Raw genomic sequence first — 15,315 nt, forward strand, 5'->3', positions numbered from 1 at the left:
GTCCTTGATACTCAACACTTTGTTCTAAGCTCTCCTAGCCTTGATAGAACAATGAAAGAATCTGGTATTATCATCAGCATGAGTCACCCATTTGATCTTAGCCTTCTGTGCTAGGAATGCAATTTTAGCATCATCCAGCTCTTTGAAAGATTGAGCAGCAGCTCTTTCCTCAATTTGAATCTCTAGATTAGTGGGATAATCATGTAAGGACCTCTGAACACTTTCTAACAACATCTTAGCAACCAGGGCTGAATTCTCAATGTCTCCATACCCTTCACTGTTCAACTTCTTCAGAGGACTCTTCAACCTCTTTAATTTCTTAACCACTTGAAACATTAAACACCCATACACAGGAACATTCCATTCATTAGAGACAATTTCAAGAAAGTTGTCACTCTTACCCCACATGTTGTAGTACTTAAAACTCCCCCTTCTCTTATCAATATCCTACCCAAGTTCCATTAAGCAATATCTATGATCATAAAGCCCCTCAGGCATAAAATTAACCACCCCAGGAGGACCATTTAATATCCATTCATCATTAGCCATGACCCTGTCTATTCTACTGAAAACTCTAGCATTTCCCTCTTGCTTGTTGTTCCAAGTGAAGTAAGCACCCTTGGTGACAAGGTCATAAAGCCCACACCTATCAATACAGTTCTGAAACTTATTAACTTCATTATCAGAAACTGAAGACCCAATTCTCTCATTTGCAAAAAGTACATTGTTAAAATCCCCCATAATCAGCCATGGCCCACTAATTGTACCTTTCAGAGTGATAAGAGAATCCCAGAGAGGCCCCCTATCCACTTCCTTATTACACCCATACACAAGAGAACAGGTCCATTCATATCCATTAGCCAAGTATTTAACCAGAACATGAATAACCTGAACCTCTTTATGAATGCAGGTCACCCTGAACACATTAGGATCCCAAATAACCCAAATGCGCCTTCTATCAGTTACATCTCCATTATCCAAAAATTTCCACTGAGATCCCAAGTTATTTTGAACTCTACCTTTATTCTTATTCTTTACTCTAGTTTCAACCAAACCATAAAACCCTACTTTATTCATATGTAAGAATCTTTTAATATCACCTTGCTTAGTTATTTTATTAAGTCCCCGAACATTCCAAAATCCTATGCTAACCATGTTCACTAATATGTGGTGATTTCCCCTTCCCAATGCTATTTAGCACATACTTTTTGAGTGAGAATTGAAGAGCTTCCATAAAAGAAGGACCTCCATGCAATATGTCAGCACCCAACCTAGATAGTCTGTGGATGAGCCTAGTAGGTGCCTTAGCACTCAGAGAAGCACCTTGAAAAGGCATAGGAGTAACAATGACATTAGGAGCAATCAGGGAAGGCTCCTCTTGCATTGACACATCCTTGATCACTGGACTCCTGTGCCCTTGCTGAGGTACTTTAGTCTGCTGAATTTTGGGTCTCCAAGCTTTCACAGTAACTTTCTTCTTCTCCACCTTCCTCTTTTTGCACATCTCATCATCATGTCCAATCCCCTTACACAAGCTACAAACCAATGGCTTCCATTCATAATACACCTCCTGTTTATGGACCTGATCTTTCTCATCAATAAACTCCACAACAGAAGGTAGAAGGTCTCCAACTTTGACATCAACCATAAACCTAGCATATTCCAGGAATTCCCTATTATCTGTAGCTTTGTCACACCTTACAGCTTTCCCAACCAGCCCAGCAATCTTAGGTAACGCTTTCCCCCAAAATTTGAGTTCCAGATTATAGAACCTCACCCAAACATTCACCAGGTCTGGTTTAATTCTTTACAATTATAACTTTAATATTAAAGGTTATTTTATAAATAAAAATTTAAATTTATGTTATAAAATTTTATTTTAAATATATAAAATTGATTTTTGAGTGTAACTTTAGCGTTTTATAAGTGAAATTTTAATGCTAAAAATTAAAATTTTAATTTTTTAGACAATTTTTAATATAAAAATTTGAATTTATTTAATTTTACTGAGTTATAAATTGAACTTTAATGTTTTACGAGTGAAACTTTAATGCTAAAAATTAAAACTTTATTTTTTTTAGCCAATTTCTTATATTAAAATTTGAATTTATTTAATTTTAAAGATTTATAAATAAAACTTTAATGTTTTACGAGTGAAACTTTAATGCTAAAAATTAACACTTTAATTTTTAAAAAAAATTCCTAATATTTAAACAATTTTTAATATAAAAATTTGAATTTATTTAACTTTACTGATTTATAAATTCGATGCAAATATTGTAATTTTATGAATGTAACTTTAATGATTTACGATTGTAACTTTAGTCATTATTTCTGAAACTTTATTTTTTTTAGGATTATAACTTTTTACTAATTCGAATTTATGTAATTTAAGTCCTTGACAAGTATAATTAGTCCATATCAGAGCGTAACTTTAGTCCATATAAGCGTAACTTTAGTCCATATGCGTTGTAACTTTAACCCATGCCGCTGAAACTTTATATTAATAACCACCCACAACCACCACTACCTTCACCAACCACCATGACGTCCCGCTACAACCGCCGCCACCACGTACCACCAATCTGGAAAAAAAAAATCCATCAGAAAAAAAAAACAAAAAAATAGAAGCAACGACATCATCACCACCATTATCCCCACAAAAGATCCGCCACCACCAACAATAACCACCATAGATCTGAAAAAGAAAAGAAAAAAAAAGACAGAGAAAGTAGAGAGGCGGCAGCCACAAACGCCACCAACACCCCCACATAACCCACCAGAGCCCCACAAAAACCACCAACCGTAGATCTGAAAAAGAAAAAAAAAAGGAGAACAGAGAAGGGAGAGGTGCGGCAGCCACAACCGCCACCAACACTCCCACATTACCCACGACAACCACCAATCAAACCTGAAAAAAAAAAGAAAGGGGAGGGAGAGAGGCGGCGTTGCAGGCAGCGAGAACACCATTATCCACCGCATCTCCAACCATCAACAACAACTTTTTCAGATATAAAAAACAAAAACAAAAAAAAACAGAAAAAAAAAGTATAGAGGCGGCGTGGCAGCGGCGGGTGGTGCCGAGGGAGGCACAAGAGGAGAGGTGGAAGGCGGCCTCGGGTGATGGCCGAGGGAGGCATAAGACAGGCGGGAGAAGAGAAAAGGTGGTGGCGGCGTCAGGAGGAGGGGCGGTGGTGGCGGCGTCGGGAGGATAGGCGGTGGCGACGGGGTGGGAGGAGAAAGAAGAGGGAAGAGGGATTTTTTAGAGATTTAGTGAGAGAAGTGGGAGGGAGGGAGAAGTTAGTGAATGAATGAAATTAGGGTTTGTTGGGGTTTTATATGGGGTTTTAGTTTCAGAATTAATATTAGCCATTGATTTTGTTATAATCTAATGACTAAGATTAGGACTCATTGACTCACTTAAGGAAGGTGGACTCATTTGATCTTAATTCTCTCTCTCTCTCTCTCTCTCTCCCTACCTCCCTCTCTCTCTCTCTCTCTCTCTCTCTCTCTATATATATATATATATATATATATATATATATATATATATATTTATATATATATATATATATGATCCGGTGAGAACGAACACTCAGTGAGAACGACCTTTATATTAAAACTCACGCGCGTCCTTAGTTTCTCACAGCCAAACTTATCTATCATCCTCTCCCAATCACATATTTCCTCAAATCCAAATCCCCCAATCACCACCTACCATCCTGTCGTCGTCTCCGGCGACGATTGCAACAACTCCGGCGACGATCGCAATAACTCCGGCGATGAATCAACTTCTCTAAGCCTTCTCCTGACACTCGATACTACAAACCTCGACGCTGCAATCACCAGGCACGTGTACCTGACAGTTGCCGGCATTAACCACCATCGTGCATCTCCAAAATCTCAAATCTTCGTCACGAACTTCCCTGATGTCGGCTCAACTGCTTGGAATCCATTCAACATTTAGAACCGTCAATTTTCGAGCTCTGGATCTCAATTTTCTGGCGTAATCTCTGGCGTAGGAGAGGTCAACCAGATCTCGATTAAATGGAATTGCTTTTTGAGTATGTCTGTTTATTATGGCCTCCATTTCAATAGGTGGTTTAAAATTCTCCAAGTATCATCACATACTTTAAAAATGTAAACAACTTATTAAAATGGAGGTGTCTTAAAGAAATTGATCGTTCATAAATGCAGTTATGTCAATACTTACCAGGGCTTCAAGTGAGTGTTTTTTCGAACTAATTGAATGGAATAACTACTTTGTGATTCTATTCTGTGTCATTAGTCACTACTTCTGGCTTTGTTAAGTCTAATAAACATTAATTTGATGGATTGTGGTGATTAGACTTTTAAATACTTTTAAATTTCATGCATGGATTAGTACCGTGGAACTAAATGTAGTTTAGAGCTTCGTAATTTAATCTGTTTCCAGTTATGTCTATTCACAAATTATTGAACTTTGTTTTTCAAGTGTAAGATTAATGACTCAGTTTGAAACTCGTTGATATTAAACTCAGACCGGTGTCTATACTGCTGTACTTTGTTGAATTAAGAATGTTTTCTGGCCGGAGTTACACCGTCATCTGGCCGGATAGCCAGTTATGCGCCGGCGACGTCTGGCATAAGTAGTTGTTGGGTCCGTTCGATTCCTAATGGCAGCGGTAAGTGGTGGTTTACGGTGTTGGGGGTTGTTAATAATGGTGGTTGCTTGATGGGTAATGTGGCTGTGTTGGTCGTGTTTCGAAGACGACCTTCAAGGGAGATAAACAAGTGCGGGTCAGAGAGCAGAAATGGAGCGTCGATGGTGCTCCAATGGAGGAAAAATTTTCGTGCCTACCAATACGTTTTTTGTGGTGGTGGTGTTAGCCGCCGGCATCAGTGGTGGCCACTACCACCATTATAGTATACGATCTCATTTAGCTCTATTCTGGTGGTCGTAGGTGTGTTCCTAGTGATGTGTTGATAAATTTTGTTTACCTATTAATAAATTTTGGGTATAATTATAATATCTGATATGTGAGTAAGAGTGGGAAAAAATGCATCTACATCAGTATAAAACGTATCTAGAATTTATGAGAAAAGTGTAACTAGTATGGAAAAAAATTGTATCTACATTGTCATAAAATGTATCTAGAATTTATGTAAATAGCGTACCTATAATAGTGTAAAGTGTGTCTCGATTTACGGAAAAAAAAAGCATATCCGACATGTATTTTAATGTATCTAGTAGCTGGAAAAAAATTGGAAAAAATGTATCTCGATTGTTATAAAGTGTATCTAGAATTCATGAAAAAAAGTGTATCTACGAGTGTCTAAAGTGTATCTGAGATTTGGTAAAAAAAAAAAAAGAGCGTATCTGACATGTATTTAATGTATCTAGTAGCTGTAAAAAAAATTGGAAAAAAATGTATCTAGATTGTTATAAAGTGTATCTAGAATTCATGAAAAAAGTGTATCTACGAGTGTCTAAAGCGTATCTAAGAATTGGTAAAAAAAAAAACAAAAAAAATAGTGTAACATATATTTTCTAATGTATCTAGTTCGTTCTCACCGTTCTTACCGAGTGTTCGTTCTCACCGGATCTTGACTCTCTCTCTCTCTCTCTCTCTCTCTCTCTATATATATATATATATATATATATATATATATATATATATATATATATATATATATATATATATATATATATATATATATAGAGCCGTAATCTCATGAGTTTGGTTCTTACGGTGAGTTGTGGGTTTGTGTGTTCACAAATCTCAGCCGTTGCATAAAGGAAAATCAACGGCTAAGATGACTCTCAAAATAAAAATAAGAATATGGTCCTTTCAGGACACTCTCGCTGTATCAACAACCTATCACATCCTATTCAAATTTCTCTCTCCTCTTTTATGATTCACTTTCAATATAGAGAAAATGTAGTCTACTTCACATCGTTCGTTGCCTTCGTCGATCTTTTCTCTGCCGTTTTTTCTGGTATTTTTCGATTTAATACATCAATCAATTGAACTAATTATTTTTTTTTTGCAATCAATTGAACTAATTAAATTGAAGTTGAATTTCTAGTTGCAATTTTTTCGCTTTGAATCAGCCATGGCCTTGCGGAGTTAATGTGAAATTAGTAGAGAAAATGGAGTAATAAAATGAGTAGCAGGATAAAAGAAAGTGATATAGAACAAAAAAACGAGCAATAGAGTGAGTGTTTCACTAAGAATGGACCACTACATTTCCCACAAAGTGCTATATAGTACAGTATTTCAATTAACCGTCTTGATCAAGATGATTTTTATGAAGGCATCGAAGGGTGGAAAAAATTGGAGGTAGGATTGATGATGATGAAGTTTGGGTGAGTGATGAGGAAGAATGAAACAAGCTAACTCAGACAATTTGTTTGAGACAATTTTTTTAAGGATAATAATTTCGTTGCAAATGCAATCAATAACAAACAAATGAATCTAGTTGTTGCACATTTAAACAATTTTAACTATTGCTGCACCATTTAAAGCTGCACATTGAATCATTTAACTAGAATAATGTGATCTAAACGAGCTATTCCGTAAGTTATTTGGATCACGACTAGGTATAATTAGAATAACATATGAGTAATACGGAACATAAATTTTCATTTAAGACGGATGTTATTCGTCTTAAGTTTATGACGGTCAAATAACTATTACTTTTATAGATAATACAAAAATAAAATGCCAACTTATTAGCAAAAAGACTCCTCTTATGCAAGTGGTGTGTATTTGACCCCTTTTAACACCTTAAAACGGGTCTATAAGGTAACATTAGAATATGAGTAACACGGAATAACAATAGGAGCTTTTTATACAATAACACCAGAATAACACGGAGTAACAACACAATAACACCGGAGTAACACCACAATAACACTAGAATAACACAGGAGTAACAATGCAATAACACTGATGTAAAAAAAAGTAACACCACAATAATACTACAATAACAGCACAATAACACAGGGAAAAAAAGTAAAGAAAATCAAAGTAGTAAAAAAATCAAAGTGACACCGGAATAACATCACAATAACACCAGAATAACAGCACAATAACACGTGGTAAAAAAATCAAAAGTAGTAAAAAAAATCAAAGTGACACCGGAATAACATCACAATAACACCAGAATAACAGCACAATAACAGTGGTAGGAAAAAGTAAAAAAATCAAAAGTAGTAAAAAAAATCAAAGTGACACCTGAATAACATCATAATAACACCAGAATAACAATAATAGCAGAATAACAGCACAATAGTCAATAACACGTGGGAAAAAAAAAGAAAAAAAAAATCAAAGTCGTAAAAAAAATCAAAGCAAAAAAAAAGCACAATAACAGCATAATAACACGAGGTAAAAAAACAAGAAAAAAAATTAAAGTAAAAAAAAGTGAAAAAAAAAATCAAAGTCGTAAAAAAAAGCACAATAACAGCATAATAACATGAAGTAAAAAAAAAGATAAAAAAATTAAAGTAAAAAGAAAAAAGAGAAAATAAGTAAATGACAGTGGTTTTATATGACAAGTAAGATTAGATCTTGACCATTCATCTCTAATATAATCTAGTGGCTGAGATTTCAAAGCACAAACTCACGACTCACCATAAGAAACAAAACTCACAAGAACCTAACTCTCTCTCTCTCTCTCTCTCTCTCTCTCTCTCTCTATATATATATATATATATATATATATATATATATATATATATATATATATATATATATATATATATATATATATATATAGAATTAGGATCACATGAGTCCACCCTATCTTTTTGAGTCCGTGAGTCCATGATACAATATCACACGTTATACTACACAATATCACACTTACGATTTCACATTATACTAAACAATATCACAATCGAAAAAAAAGTTTTTGAAAAAAAAATTAAAAAAAATTCGTGATAGTGTTTTGTAATACAATATCACACGTTATACTAAACAATATCACAGCATACATTAAATTTTTTTTTTTTAAAAAAAAAAAAAAACTTTTTCGAAAAAAAAAATTTGAAAAAAAAATCGTAATATTATTTTGTAATACAATATCACACGTTATACTAAACAATATCACAGCTTAAAAAAAAAAAAAAGAAAAAAAAAAACTTTTTCGGAAAAAAAAATTGAAAAAAAAAATATTCGAAAGAAAAAATTTGAAAAAAATAAAATTCGTGATATTGTTTTGTATAGTGCGTGATATTGTTTTATGGACTCATGGACTCAAATATATAGGTGGACTCACTGGATCTTGCCTATATATATATATATATATATATATATATATATATATATATATATATATATATATATATATATATATATATATATATATAATAAGAGAGATAAAACCTCCCTTTTCTTTTTGAATGCTTGAACCTTCTACTGGTCTCCCGTCGGAGACCACAACACCCAACACCGTCATCATTCCAAACCCTCCCGTCCACCATCCCATTATCCCTGAGATTATTACTCCATCAAGCCCTCCAACTCACAAAAACGCTAAAAGGAAAACCATGCATATTGACTCTTTCAATGCCCTGAACTCAAACAGTCACAATCACACTGAAACTTCCCAACCAAAGTTCACCCATGTCAACGGAGCAAATACAGGTCATCAGTCGTACAAATCGATGGTGCAGGGCTTTAATGATGCTTCGGATTCAATGAATGATTTGTCTCTTGACAAGATAGATCTTGAATCTGACTCTGATATCGATGATGGGGATCAGGAAGAGGACGAGTTATGCCCTAAGATATGTGTCACTAAAATGGAAAAAGCTATCATTCGAAAACCATGGCGACATGCCATCATCATCAAAATGTTTGATAAAAAAATCGGCTATCTCTCGTTAATGCGGAAACTTCAAGCGAAATGGTCGATTAAAGGAAACTCACCCTAACTGATCTCACAGGGTCATATTATGTGGCCAGGTTCTCGTCTAAACAGGATTATGATTTTGTTATAACGCAAGGGCCTTAGATGATCGACGATCACTACCTTACCATTCGGAAATGGGTACCAAATTTCGTCCCATCGGAGGATACTATCACTAAGTTAACCGCGTGGGTGAGAATTCCTAATCTACCAGTAGAATATTTTAATGCAAAATTCCTGAAGAAGATAGGGTCTAAGATTGGAGATGTTATTCGTATTGATAATAATACAGCAACCGCGCAAAGAGGGCAATTCACTAGGCTGATTATCGAGGTTGACATTTCAAAGCCTCTACTCTCTAAGTTCCGTCTTTATGGTAAAGTATATGGTATCCAATATGAAGGTTTGCGGATGATCCGTTTCAAATGCGATAAACTAGGGCACACAATGGACGATTGTGGGAAAGAAAAGGGAAATCAATCCACCATGGAAGTTAATGAGCAAGAAGGGCAGCGAGAAGTCAATCCTACACATCGACATAAAAATTCTCTAGAAGCAGGATTACGTCCAGAAGAGAAAGACAATTTCGGAGATTGGATGGTTGTCAAGAAACCACCAAGACGAAAACCCCCTATTAGCTCGGGGAAGCAACCACCAGTTCAGGGTAAGGAAAATCTTAATTCCGGCAAACCGTCTAACTCCTCTGGGTCAAGATTTGGAGTTCTAGAGAATAATCAAGAGGATACGAATTTGGTACAAAATCCACTCACAGTCTCGAACAATCCCGTGTTTCAGGCTAGCGCAATCCCCCGAAATATGGAAAAAAATCCCATTATTAGGCAAAGAATCAATACTTTGAATAAGCAAACCAATAGACTTCTTTCTAGCCATAATTTATATAAATCTACTCAACAATTTATCAAAAAAAATCCAAAAGATCAATCCAGCAATATTGCCCCAAATAAAAATATCATATCTAATATTCCTATTCTATCTTCTAATTCTCCTACCCAAAATACAATTCTAAGAGATATTACAAATATTTCCACTCCCTCAAAATCTAATAACAATAACGTATCTCCTAATTCCCTTTACGATCAATCAATTATTCCAAACCAACCCCAGTCAAACAACGAATTGAGTATCAGAGATGAACCCGCACCCATACTTCTCATACCTAGATCGACCACTTCCACAACCACGATGCCTCCCACAAAACCCCCAGATAGAAGTCATTCCCCCCACACAGAAGGTGAAGATTTCGACATGGCCGGAGATGGCGGCACCGTACTTGGGAATAATGGTGGCAGAATGCCCATTGATGGATGTCAGAATCGAACAAGTGAAGGACAGTCCTTCGAGTCTAACAATGGAATTATCGATACCATGGAGTGTTGATAATTTACTCAAACTCGTAAGTAGAGCTTATCTATCATCTTTACCTTATTTACCGGATTTTATGAATACAAGAATACCAAATTTGTGTCCCAACCTTCCCCATATCACTTTTATGGTATGGAATGTACAAGGACCAGGAAATAATCGCAAGATCAGTGCAATTAAGGAAGTAGTTCGAACCTATAAACCGACGGTGCTAGCTCTCGTCGAAACTCACATGGGGGACGATCATGCTACTAAACTAGAAGATATTTTGGTTTACAAAGGACAGTCGAGAGTGAGTGCGATAGGTTTTAGTGGAGGAATGTGGGTCTATTGGAATTTGGAGGTCGTGTATGTCACTCCGGTTACTCACCACCAACAGTACATCACCCTCGAAGTTGCAAGACAGGGGGAGCTCCCTTGGTTCTTCTCTGCTGTGTACGCTAGCCCAGACCCAACAAATAGGCGCGTCTTATGGTCAGAATTAGAAGAATTTGCCAGGGCGAATAATAGACCTTGGTTATTAACAAGAGATTTTAACGAGACAAGATCTTTAAGTGAACGACACGGTGGAGATTACAACATGGCAAGACGATGTGCCATTTTTATCAATTGGATAGAAAACTGTGAGCTTATCAAACTAGCTTTCTTGGGCTCAGCTCATACTTGGGCAAGGGGAAATTCGGTTGAAATAAGGCAAAGCGCAAGATTAGACAGGGCTCTCTGTAATGGTGACTGGGGTTCCTTATTCGAGGATGCAATGGTTCGGCACTTACCGGCGTTCTAATCTGATCAGTGCCCTATCTTAATATCCCCAAACGACTTTGCTCCAATTAAAGCAGTAGATAGACCATTTCGCTTTCAAGCATGCTGGTTGACACATGAAAAATTCAAGGAATTTGTCGATCAAAATTGGCCATCAAGCGGTGAATTCCCGGTCAGATTAGACGGATTATCAGAGAAATTACAAAGCTGGAATTCTGAAATTTTCGGGAACATATACAAACGCAAAAAATCACTTATAGCTCGAATAGGAGGGTACCAAAAAGAGCTCTCAATAGCAAGAAGAACAAATTACATTAAGTTAGAGGCTAAACTAAGAAAAGAATTGGATGAAGTTCTAGCACAAGAAGAGATCCTTTGGTACCAAAAATCAAGGCTCAAATTTATTAAAGATGGCGATCGTAATACTTCATATTTCCATGTCACTACCTTGGTTCGGAGATGGAGAAATAAAATTTCAACGCTAAAGGATGATTCAGAGCAATGTCAAGATGATCCAAGCAGAGTTAAACAAATCGTTGTTGAGTATTACAAAACTCTCTATACTGACGAGCATAATTCCGGGTTCAATAATGCTATTCCTTGGGACATCTTCCAAGATTTTAATAATGAAGATTGGGAATGGCTTACTAGACCTTATAGTATAACTGAAATTGAAAGGGTAATTAGCAACATGGGCTCCTTTAAGGCTCCAGGACCAGATGGGTTTCAAGATTTATTCTACCAAAAACATTGGCCCTTGATTGAGCAATCGCTTAGCGAGATGGTCTTGAAAGCGCTGGAAGGTAAGGGCATGCCGGCTGGCCTAAACGACACTTATCCCGTTTTAATACCTAAGGTTGACGCTCCTGAATACATTACACAATTTCGCCCCATAAGTCTGTGCAATGTAGCCTATAAAATCATAAGGAAGGCGCTTGCTAATCGCATAAAAAAAGTCCTACCTTGACTCATATCCGAAACCCAGAGCGGTTTTGTGCCTGGTAGACAAATAACTGACAACATAGTGGTTTTTCAAGAAGTCATTCATTCTATGAGAAAGAAGAAAGGGTCGAAGGGTATAATGGCAATCAAAATTGATCTCGAGAAAGCATACGATCAACTTAGATGGAGCTTCATCTACGACACATTGAGTGAGATGGGTTTTCCTAGGTTAATTATTGACGTAGTGATGGAATGTGTAACCTCGGCAAGGATGCAAATTTTATAGAACGGGGAGCCAACAGAACAATTCACACCAACTAGGGGAGTGCGTCAAGGGGATCTGTTATCTTCATATTTGTTTGTCATGTGTTTGGAAAAGTTGCAGCAGGCCATTGATCAGGAGGTCCGAAACAACAACTGAAAGCCCATCATTATTTGTAGAAATGGTCCTCAAATTACTAATCTTTTCTTTGCAGACGATATGGTCTTATTTGGCGAGGCTACAGAAGAACAGGCTGCGGTCATGAAACATGTACTCGATAATTTCTGTATGGCCTCAGGAGAGAAGATTAGTAATGCCAAATCCCGAGTTTTCTTTTCTAACAACACGGAGCAAACAAGCATAGAGGAGGTGTGTGCAGCCCTTGGGTTTGAAGAAACGGATGATTTAGGAACCTACCTAGGTATGCCGACAATCAACGGACGGGTTACCCGTCAAACTTTCAGCCATCTTGAGGAGAAAATTAATAGAAGGCTAGCAGGGTGGTCCACCAAAATATTTTCGCGTGCGGGAAGAACTACTCTCGTTCAATCAACTCTCACGACTATTGCAAATTATAGTATGCAAACGGCAAAAATTCGCAGGACTGTTTGTGACTCGATAGACAGGAAAGCAAGAAGATTTCTTTGGGGAGTTGATGAATTAAAGAAATTAATACATTTAATCTCATGGGAAAACTTACAAAAGCCTAAGTCACTCGGGGGACTCGGCCTACCATCAGCTAGGCAATCAAACGCCGCCTTTCTAACTAAGCTAGGATGGAGAGTGTTAGTGGAACCGACTAGCCTTTGGTCAAGAGTTTTACGAGCCAAGTATTGTAATAATAGATGCGACATTGACATTTTCCAGGCTAAGAGGAGCATGTCTAATGTATGGGCTGGAATTTCGTCACCAGCAAGAAATATAGTAAGGGGAACGACAACGGTTGTGGGAAACGGGAGAAGGACCCTATTCTGGGACCATGCTTGGGTCGACGGAATTTGCCCGAGTGATCATGCCTTAGCTCGAATTCCGGAAGCAATCCTTGGAAATACAGTGAGTGAAATGTGGAGCGAAAGTTCGGGTTGGAATTGGGATTGCTTCGCTAATTTCTTACCACAAGAAATTCTTCAAAAAATTGCTTCAATTTCGCTAACAGAGGACCCTGAAATGGAAGATTCGCTATACTGGAATGGAACGTCTTCGGGAAAATTTTCTCTAAAGTCCGCGTTGGTATTTCTTCGAGGACATGATACTTCCAGCGAGCCTGAGTCCATCATGTGGAGGACGATTTGGCGTATACCAGTTCAGCAAAGAGTACGTATGTTTATCTGGTTGGCGGCCCATGGTAGGGTTATGGTGAATGTTAACAGGGTAATTAGGAATATGGGGGATGACCCCCGCTGTCCACGTTGTGAAGGAGACGAAGAAACAACGGAGCACCTTCTTCGCTCCTGTCCCGTTTCAAAACAAATTTGGAATCTCATAGGTATTGATTCCTCCAATATATACTTTTTTAACTCCCCCTTTAGCGAATGGTTAACAAGATGTGCGAGTAATGACGTCTCTACTAATGAAGCGAATTGGCCTATGATGTTTGCGATTACTTGTTGGTGGATTTGGAGATGGCGCAATAATGTGGTCTTTGGTCGCGAGAATAAGAACCCAACTGAGCCTCGACAATTCCTTACCCACCAATTTGAAATGAGTAAAAAAGCCTTTGATCGGTATGATTTATTCATTCCTCAACCAAGACCAGCCAACATTGAAGTTTTTATTCGCTGGGTGCCACCGCCTCATACTTGGGTCATGCTTAATACGGATGGAGCTTCGATGGGAAATACGGGTCCAGCTGGAGGAGGTGGAATATTCAGAGATGAGACGGGTAATTTTCTACATGCTAACTACTTCTCTTGTGGGTCATGCTCATAAATGAAGGCCGAGCTCTTAGAACTTCAAACCGGTCTAAAATGGGCGAAAGATATGGGGTTAAGAAGACTTCTCGTACACATGGACAATTCTCCGTGTGTCGACATCGTCAAAGGGAATCAGTTGCTGAGCAATAATTTGAAATTCATAGTCCAAAAGTGTCAATAAATGATTCGGGATAGCTCATGGATGGTCAAAGTGGAGCATACGTATCGAGAGGCAAATCGAGCTGCCGATTTGTTAGCAAATAAGGGTGTGAATGCTAGTAACACGCCTATCTATTTAGATGATCCTCTAGTTGAGCTTCGTCCTATCCTACGGGAGGACATATTTGGGGTGGCTATCCTCCGTGTAATAGCGAATAATTAGTTAAAGGGGTTTATCCCCTCATTAGCACCAATATATATATATATATATATATATATATATATATATACGTATACAACTTTATAATAATGTTACTATCAATTGAAGCCAGGTAATAACACTCAAACATGCTCAAGCCATCTATAACACATCAATTCATCTATTCTCCATATTCATCCATTTCACATAACCATCCATTCCATTCAACACTATTATAAAAACATGCACAAAACATACAACGGCTCCCCTTGACACCCCGTAGTGACCGGCTCAAAGTTGTAAGGGCCAAATTGCGGCCTTAGGACGTCTCCCAAGCCTTTGCGGTAGTTCTAAAAAACTCCTACCCGGGGTCATTTTAGTTAGACACCCTATGTTTATTTTGTTCATTGGTTTAGGTTCCAAAACCGTCGCTCTGATACCACTTTGTAACACCCTTATACACCAAGGTGCCTTACCAAGACCACCCTAGCATATCAAGGTGCAACCATCTCGGTTGCCCGAGATAAAGTATATCAAATAGACCATCCAATAACGTTTATGAAAAGATAACAACTGCTTATCAAAATACAACTGAAAGTTTACCAAAACTGTTTACAGCAAAACAACCAAAAGACTAAAGTATAAACTGTCAGTGGAAGCTAGATAAACGATCGGTGATGACTCGACCCCCATTCAACCGGCAAGCTATCCACAACTATACCTGTTCAATCAACTGTTCATAATCCCCGAATGCATCACCACAGTTTTGAAAAAAACAATGGGGTCAATCAATTTTT

General features: G+C 37.4%; 1 protein-coding gene across 1 annotated transcript; it reads left to right on the forward strand.

The window, feature by feature from the left end:
* The first annotated feature begins 10,408 nt into the window (after positions 1-10,408).
* Positions 10,409-14,176, forward strand: LOC141629436 (uncharacterized). Its single transcript, XM_074442438.1, has 3 exons — positions 10,409-11,041; positions 11,174-11,846; positions 12,462-14,176. The coding sequence occupies exons 1-3, from the start codon at positions 10,409-10,411 to the stop codon at positions 14,174-14,176; spliced, it is 3,021 nt and encodes a 1,006-aa protein (XP_074298539.1).
* Positions 14,177-15,315: the final 1,139 nt, after the last annotated feature.

The sequence above is a fragment of the Silene latifolia genome, chromosome Y, assembly GCF_048544455.1.
Source record: "Silene latifolia isolate original U9 population chromosome Y, ASM4854445v1, whole genome shotgun sequence".
In the NCBI taxonomy this organism is placed as follows: Eukaryota; Viridiplantae; Streptophyta; class Magnoliopsida; order Caryophyllales; family Caryophyllaceae; genus Silene; species Silene latifolia.